Source organism: Chiloscyllium plagiosum, chromosome 26 (genome assembly GCF_004010195.1).
Source record: "Chiloscyllium plagiosum isolate BGI_BamShark_2017 chromosome 26, ASM401019v2, whole genome shotgun sequence".
NCBI lineage: Eukaryota > Metazoa > Chordata > Chondrichthyes > Orectolobiformes > Hemiscylliidae > Chiloscyllium > Chiloscyllium plagiosum.
In genome coordinates, this window is record NC_057735.1 from 47,354,521 (window position 1) to 47,363,605 (window position 9,085).

A 9,085-nucleotide genomic window follows, 5' to 3' on the forward strand; every position below is an offset into this window, starting at 1 on the left:
GAGGCCCAGCAATCACTTCCCTAGCTTCCCACAGAGTTCTAGGGTACACCTGACCAGGTCCTGGGGATTTATCCACCTTTACCCGTTTCAAGATATCCAGCACTTCCTCCTCTGTAATCTGGACATTTTGCAAGATGTCACCATCTATTTCCCTACAGTCTATATCTTCCATCTCCTTTCCCTCAGTAAATACTGATGCAAAATACTCATTTAGTATCTCCTCCATTTTCTGCGGCTCCACACAAAGGCCGCCTTGCTGATCTTTGAGGGTTAAAGGTCTTAGATTTGTCAGGCTCTGACGGGATTTGTCCGGAGGTTTTGAAGGAATTTGGAAATGGGTCTGGGATTGCATGTCATGATTGTATCAAAAGTGCATGGAGGAGCCAAGCAGTGTAATTAACAACAGAATGCAGAGAGCCAGAACCAACCCTGACTGAAGTTCAATGGGTTGTTCTGCCTCACTGGGGTGTTGTGTTGGTAACCACGACCTGGCATTGTCGCAACAGTTAAAGATGTTTAAAATATGTACAATTCCCCAATTTCCCTTATCTTTCTGACCCAGGATAATAGAAAACATGGGCAGATTTCTGTACTTAAGCAGAATTAATATTTATTACTGTGTCTGTATTTGAGATCTGTGTGTGAGTAAGTGTACATGTACGTGCAGTGTGTCTGTACTTGAGGGTCGGTGTGTAGATGGATACGGTGCCTGTATTTGACTGTGCGTGTGTGTGTGGACATTATGCCTGAATTTGAGGGGGTTGTGTGGACATTGTGCCTGTATTTGAGGTTGCGTGTGTGTGTGTCGACACTGTGTGCCCTGTATTTGACGGGGTGTGTATGTATGGACATTGTGCCTGTATTTGATGGGTGTGTGTGTGTGTGTATAGACATTGTGCCTGTATTTGATGTGTGTGTGTATAGACATTGTGCCTGTATATGAGGGGGTGTGTGTGATCTGGGTCTAAGCTCCCCTGATGCCAGTACAGTGCTGGAGACGTCCAGTGCCCGAGTGAGGGACTGGCTTGTTAGATTGTCACTTCTGTTAGTATCTGGAGGTCAATGGCTGAAATTGCTCCCATGGGTCTGCCAATATAAGCTGAACATGAGGAATAAAGTAGGTAAAAACACTGACTGCAGATGCTGGAAACCAGGTTCTGGATTAGTGGTGCTGGAAGAGCACAGCAGTTCAGGCAGCATCTGAGGAGCAGGAATAAAGTGTTGATTTCAGTCAATATAAGTTTGAAGATTTTAATTATTGACATCAGAATAGAGTTTAATCTCCTTTAACCCCTATCTCCCAGCCATATCCTTAAAACATTTGGGCATCCCCTTCTCCTCACTAAGGATCCTTGCTCAGGGTTGGACTGATACAGCTACACCCAGTTCCCTTTTGGTGAATTTCTCTGTAATCACTTGATGTCTCATTCCTTTCCACCTGGTATCTGTCCCCCGTACCCTAAAACAAGCTCAAACTAAACTTGCTATATCTTTAATTTGAGTGCAACTGTCTAAGTTCCATAACCCAGGTGTCCCACATTCCCATACTCCCCACGGAATACTCCACACTGACTGACTTCCTGGATTGCTGTGCTTTTCTCTACACAGGAATTGGATCCCTGTTGCTAAGGAACAGCACATTTTATTCCTTTCCCCTTTTTTATAATGCACTGAATCGTTCACCTTGGGTTTGATCACTTTTCAAATGCACGTTATGAAAATAGACAGCCATCACGCCTCAGACACACAAGTGCAAATCTTAAAATGCCTATCCCTTGTGACGATATAATTTGAATAAAGCTAAACCTTGTTCTTTACAGTCTGTAAACAGCGCTTGAGTGATATGGTTTAAACTGTGGATTAGCCTGCCCCAGGGAGTGCAGGGAGAGTAGATGGACAGAGTAGTGTAGCGTTGCTGGTGTTATCTTACATTAGAATGTTTCACTTCCTCTTACTGTTCCCTTTCAGTCATTAATGAAGACCATGGAGTGAACATATCTCGGTTTTTGAAAGGATTAGTAAGTGATTGTTGCCCCTGGGGGAGCTGTTGGGGAAGCAGACGCGGTTTCTGTACTGAGTCCTGCAGGGAGGCTGGTGCTGCGACTCAGTCAGCGTGCAATGTGCCATGTCCGGATGGTGCCCCATTAATGCCCTGGCTCCCTGCAGGCAGCTCACCCATGCCCTGGTACCTCTTCTCGGGCTGCCTCTGAAAGAACGCTGCTCTTGGTTTCATTCCTGCCTCTGAGCTTCAGCTTGTCTCCTCTGTCCCACAGGCCGCTGTCCCGTTCCCCGAGACCGGCGATAGAGCGCAGCCCCCGAGCGGGTCTTCGCGGGAACTGTGCAGTGATTGACCGGAGTCCCTATCCTTCGCAGCTCGTCGGGGAAGCCTTTCACCGTCACCAGCAAGACAACAGCAATCTCCCTCTGTGTTTCCGCAACATGATGAACCCCATCAGGCAGCAGAGCTTGGGTATGCCTCTCCATCTTTCTCCAGAAAGACAGGTGACAGGTTGCGTCTTCCCGTCAGGGGTTTCCAAGGCTTGTTCCAGCCGCCACACCATGTTGCAATCATGTCGGTGAATTTGTACCCAGCAATCTCCCACACACTGCAATGTGGCAAATTACTGGCTTGCTGTGTTGCTGACTGAGGGATAAATATTGGTCTCAAACTGAGGATACAGGCCCTCTGCCTCTTTTCAGAATAACATGAGGGATCCTTTATATCGACGTGAGAGGGCAGACCGAGCCTTGATTTAACATACTCTCTGACAGACCACTCCTCAAGCAGTGCAGCACTCTCTCAGTAAATTAGATTCCCTACAGTGTGGGAACAGGCCCTTCAGCCCAACAAGTCCACACCAACCCTCTGGAGAGTAACCCACCCAGAACCACTTCCCCCTGACTAATGCACCTAACACTACAGGCAATTTATCATGGCCAATCCACCCTGACCTGCACATCTTTGAACTGTGGGAGGAAACCGAGCATCCGGAGGAAACCCACGCAGACACGGGGAGAATGTGCAAACTCCGCACAGACAGTTGACCCAGGGCTGGAATCGAACCTGGGACCCTGGCGCTGTGAGGCAGCTGTGCTAACCACTGAGCCACCGTGCCGCCCCTGTTCTAGAGTGGCAGCTTGGATTAAACACACGAATCACGAGAGTGGGTTTGCTTGAAAGTGACACTTGAACCTTCAACCTTGAACTGTGAGGTGACCTCTGTCCACCGTGCCAAGCAAAGACCCAGTGTTTTGTATTTATCCCTCTTGCCCTGTATGATTGTTGAGAGAAACAGAGTTAATGTTGCTCCTCTATTCTGGAAATGGAGTTCTGAAGGGGCATCACACCAGACTCAACATTATCTCTCTCCACAGGCACTGCCAGACCTGCTGAGTTTCTCCGGCATGTTCTGTCTTTATCTCAGATTTCTCAGATATCTGCCGTATTTTGTGTCCATCCTTCAAATGGAGAGCTCTCTACAAATGGGAGTGAGACCCCAAAGCTGGGCTCTCAGGAGGGAGGAGGTGACCAGCTGTCGAAAGAAGGCCAGCCCTGAGATTGCCCAACACACGCCAACTGTTGAAAAGTGGCAGGATGGGGTTGGAACAGCCTTCAGTGACCGATATGTCCCTCTCCCCTCAGCCAGTCCGAAGGGGCTGCTGGGAGCACCCTGCTAGGGTCTCCCTTCGGTGATACCCCTGACCCCCTCACCCCGGGATGGGTCACGCTCACAGCCTGGCACTGAGAGAGCTGGGACAGGCTGCCCCTGAGTCAGTGCCAATGTAGAATCATAAAATCATCATTGAATCCCTACAGTGTGAAAACAGCCCATTCGGCCCAACAAGTCCACACTGACCCTCTGAAGATAACCCATCCAGACCTAGCCCTTTACGTTTACCCCAGCCTACACATCCCTGAACACTGGGCAATTTTCCATGGCCAATCCACATCTTTGGACTGTGGGAGGAAACCAGAGCACCCGGAGGAAACCCACGCAGACACGGGGAGAACGTGCAAACTCCACCCAGACTGAGGCTGGAATTGAACCCAGGTCCCTAGCTCTGCAAGGCAGCAGTGCTAACCACTGAGCCACCGTGCTGCCCAATGGAAGGAGTAACTTTGCAATGTGCTTCCTGCCCAGCAAGCTGCAGCATCCCAGAGACGCTGAGGGAACCGCCTTGCACTCTGCAGTGTCAGAACGTTCCGGAAGACCCCTTCCCAGCCACTGTTAGCCTGGACGGTGTGGGCAGAGCCTACTGTATCGCACTGACACCACCTTTCGAAACTATTACTGAATAAACACTCACTCCCTGAATCGTCTCAGGTGGAGACTGGCAGCAGTCGGGATAACGTCAGTCGGGATAGCAGTCAGTCGGGATAACGTCAGTCGAGATAGCAGCCGTTGGGGTAGCAGGAGTACGGATAGCAGTCAGTCCCAACCCTACCTGCCCTCTGCTTATGAAGGAACCCTGTCATATCAAAGTAATCCACTCCATTTTCTCTCTCCTTCTAGATCCTGACCTGGGGCGGATCTGTCAGAACACCAGCTCCCATCCTTGGAAAGGAGGCCCCTCCTCTGTTTACAGGACACAGGATAACCAGGGCTGTGCCCTTTTCCAGCCAGGCTGTACCCCCTGGCACAATGCCCACTCAGGCCAGAAGGCTGCAATGGGTAAAGGCCTAGTGGATCCTGTGAGGGAGGACAGCAGCGGATCAGGAAAGGCCTGTGAGCGAGTGGTGCTGATTGTTGATAAGACACGGTTTGTGGTTGATCCTGCTATCTTCAGAGCGCACCCTGATACCCTGCTAGGCCGGTACGTATTCCCGACAATCAGATACTCTCCAACGCTCCCTTTGGAAAACATGGAGCACTGAACATCGAACATACCAGGCCCTCACTGTCTATCTCAGCTGGGCAATGCCACATCGACAAATGAAATGGAGCATCACAGGCTCGAAGCTCCGGCATCACAACCCACTCTGTGTTATACTGTATAAATACACAGGCCCCTGTCTCAGTCCCGGTCTGCGTTCTACTGTATAAATATGCAGGCCCCTGTCTCAGTCCCGGTCTGCGTTATACTGTATAAATACACAGGCCCCTGTCTCAGTCCCGGTCTGTGTTATACTGTATAAATACACAGGCCCCTGTCTCAGTCCCGGTCTGCGTTCTACTGTATAAATACACAGGCCCCTGTCTCAGTCCCAGTCTGCGTTATACTGTATAAATACACAGGCCCCTGTCTCAGTCCCGGTCTGCGTTCTACTGTATAAATATGCAGGCCCCTGTCTCAGTCCCGGTCTGCGTTATACTGTATAAATACACAGGCCCCTGTCTCAGTCCCAGTCTGCGTTATACTGTATAAATACACAGGCCCCTGTCTCAGTCCCGGTCTGCGTTATACTGTATAAATACACAGGCCCCTGTCTCAGTCCCGGTCTGCGTTATACTGTATAAATACACAGGCCCCTGTCTCAGTCCCGGTCTGCGTTATACTGTATAAATACGCAGGCCCCTGTCTCAGTCCCGATCTGCGTTATACTGTACAAATACGCAGGCCCCTGTCTCAGTCCCAGTCTGCGTTATACTGTATAAATACACAGGCCCCTGTCTCAGTCCCGGTCTGCGTTATACTGTATAAATACGCAGGCCCCTGTCTCAGTCCCGCTCTGCGTTCTACTGTATAAATACACAGCCCCCTGTCTCAGTCCCGGTCTGCGTTCTACTGTATAAATACACAGGCCCCTGTCTCAGTCCCGGTCTGCGTTCTACTGTATAAATACACAGGCCCCTGTCTCAGTCCTGGTCTGTGTTCTACTGTATAAATACACAGGCCCCTGTCTCAGTCCCGGTCTGCGTTCTACTGTATAAATACACAGGCCCCTGTCTCAGTCCCAGTCTGCGTTCTACTGTATAAATACACAGGCCCCTGTCTCAGTCCCAGTCTGCGTTCTACTGTATAAATACACAGGCTCATGTCTCAGTCCCAGTCTATGTTATAGTCCCGGTCTGCGTTCTACTGTATAAATACACAGGCCCCTGTCTCAGTCCCAGTCTGCGTTCTACTGTATAAATACACAGGCTCATGTCTCAGTCCCAGTCTATGTTATACAATACAAATACACAGGCCCCTGTCTCAATCCTTGTCTGTGTTATGCTGTATAAATACACAGGCCCCTGTCTCAGTCCCGGTCTGTGTTATGCTGTATAAATACACAGGCCACTGTCTCAATCCCGATCTGTGTTATGCTGTATAAATACACAGGCCACTGTCTCAGTCCCGACCTGTGTTATGCTGTATTATTACACAGGCCCCTGTCTCAGTCCCGGTCTGCGTTGCGATGTGTTGCCCTGGGATCCCAGGGCGTAGTGCCTCACCCTGTCTGGTGGGGGAAGGGAGATGGATGAGAATCCATTGCAGTGAGGTACAGTCCTGATGGAGGACAGCATTGTGAGGGATGGAGGAGCGGGAAGGGGAAATGGTGGCTGCTTGCTGTCCCTGGGAATATCCTTCTGTCTGTAAAGGATTTGGTCTTTTCTCCCCCAGAATGTTCACCTCCGGCCAAGACCATAAGGTCACCCAGCCGAAGCAGAAAGGCGAGCACGAGATCGCTGAGGGTCTCAGTTCCACGGTGTTCCGTGCAGTTCTGGTGAGTTCACCCTTCACTGTGTTCAGTAACACCCCTATCCCAGACTGGCATTTGGCACCGTGCACCAGGAAAACCCATCAGGAAAGATTCATCTTTGTTGGGGAGAGTGTGATGCCCAGATTGCAGTAGGAAGGCCGGGGTTGAGGGGGGGAGATGTGCTGTTGCTGTTATACCCCAGGATTTTGCTGTCTGTTCCTGTCCTGTAACTTACCTCATTCACTCCATCAACAGGAATGGCTAATCAATTATCTCTCTCTCTCTCTCACTCTCTCTCACTCTCTCTCTCTCACTCACTCTCTCTCTCACTCTTCTCTCACTCTCTCTCTCTCTCACTCTCTCTCACACACCTGAACACAGAGGTGCACTGATTGGTCAGCCAAGGGAGGAAATCCTGATGAAGGGCTCCTGCCTGAAACGTCGATTTTCCTGCTCCTCAGATGCTGCCTGACCTGCTGTGCTTTTCCAGCACCACTCTAATTAGACTCCGTGAGATCATGGAGCTGATGTGATAATCCTCAATGCCTGCCTTTTCCCTGTAGCCCATGGTCCCCTTATTCTTTCTTATCCTTTTGCAGAAAATCAAATACAATGAACAACAAATTCTAAGATAACGACACAATGATATTAAAACTGTAGCAACACAAGTGAATTATAAAACTGTGAGACACTGTGGTTTAAAATTAAAATTAATTGGAATAAAGGAAATAAAGAGCTATTTCTAACTTGGACAGTGGGTAAAGACAATGGCACAAACTCTTAAATACAAGTCTATGCTATAATTTATAACACAACAAAGTTATAAAATGGTATAGTTCTGTGGCTCTGATTATTAACCAGTGTTATAGACTCCTCCCGCCCATCCCTCCGAATGTCCAATCTCACTGGCAGAGACACACCAACCAGGGGGGATGAGCAGTTGGGAGAGCCACCTCTGGGCCCTGTGTGGTCTCACCACCCAAGGTCAGATATGGGCAAGGAAACCATGTACTGTCCTCCCTCGGCTGACCAATCAGTGCTCCTCTGTTTAATATGCAAGAGGGGCTGAAGATGGCTTCCATAAGAAATAGGATCAGGGCCTTTGAGTCTGTTCCACCATTTTATAGGATCTGACATTCCCCACCTCCCCTTTCCCGCATTTTCCCCATAATCCTTCATTCCCCAAGTGACCATTTGTCTGTCTCAAATATACACAAGGGCTTTGTCCCGACAGCTCTCTGCAGCAAGGAGTTCCAAGGGCTCTCCACCCTCAGAGGAAGGTCCTCCTCATCTCAACCTTAAAATGGCACTTCTGGTCCCAGACACCCCAGGCTCTGAGCCCTCAGTGTCCATCCCTATCACAACTAGCCATACACTGAAGGACACGGCTGCTGGAATGGATGTGCAGTTCCTGCTGGGAGATTCATTGTGAGGGGCAGAGTCCACTTGACTTGGTCGTCACCATTCTAACGATCACAGAAGCAGCATTGTTGGCAGGAGTGCCCACTGTATAATCCTCATTGAGCCAAATTCCCATCTTCACATTGCAAGAGTTCTCCATGATGCTGTGTTTCTCTGAGTGGGACAGACTGACATCAAACCCAGCAGCTCAAAGCTGGGCCTCCATGAGGGCCCACTGGGTCATTGGGAAGCAGCAGAATTGTTTTCCCACCACGAGCCGTTGTCTCGTGGCTCAGCCGATGAACATCAAACCCGGGGCAGCAACCATGAGGGGGACTGGGCAGCGTGCTAGGGGCAGCACCAGGCAGAGCTAAACAGCAGGTTCAGACATGGCTAATAAATCTCTCCCACCTCATCCTAGTTTCAAACTTCCAGTCCCCTTGACTTGTCCGGACTTATCCGAACTGCCTAGCTCATTTTCCACCTATCCACTCCACCATCTCCTCCCTGACCTATCACCTTCATCTCCTCCCCCACTCACCCACTGTACTCCAGGCTACTCTCTCCCCACCTCTTTATTGGAATACTAGCTTTTATTGGAATACTGGGCTTTACTGGAATACTGGTCTTTACTGGAATACTGGTCTTTATTGGAATACTGGCCTTTACTGGAATACTGGTCTTTATTGAAATACTGGCCTTTACTGGATACTGGCCTTTACTGGAATACTGATATTTATTGGAATACTGGCCTTTACTGGAATACTGATATTTATTGGAATACTGATCTTTACTGGAATACTGATATTTATTGGAATACTGGTCTTTACTGGAATACTGGCCTTTATTGGAATACTGGCCTTTATTGGAATACTGGTCTTTATTGGAATACTGGTCTTTATTGGAATACTGGCCTTTATTGGAATACTGATCTTTACTGGAATACTGGCCTTTATTGGAATACTGGCTTTTACTGGAATACTGGTCTTTATTGGAATACTGGTCTTTACTGGAATACTGGCCTTTATTGGAATACTGATCTTTACTGGAATACTG

General features: G+C 49.0%; 1 protein-coding gene across 2 annotated transcripts in view; it reads left to right on the top strand.

The window, feature by feature from the left end:
- Positions 1-9,085, top strand: part of LOC122562994 (BTB/POZ domain-containing protein KCTD20-like) — a 30,385-nt gene that overhangs the window by 7,327 nt on the left and 13,973 nt on the right. For both annotated transcript variants that reach the window (XR_006315462.1, XM_043716294.1), the window contains exons 2-4: positions 2,274-2,470; positions 4,515-4,815; positions 6,550-6,652. Coding sequence is in view for 1 of the 2 variants with exons in the window: in XM_043716294.1 (XP_043572229.1) it covers positions 2,274-2,470; positions 4,515-4,815; positions 6,550-6,652 (601 nt within the window). In the remaining variant the exon portion in view is untranslated. The remainder of the gene's footprint in view (positions 1-2,273; positions 2,471-4,514; positions 4,816-6,549; positions 6,653-9,085) is intronic.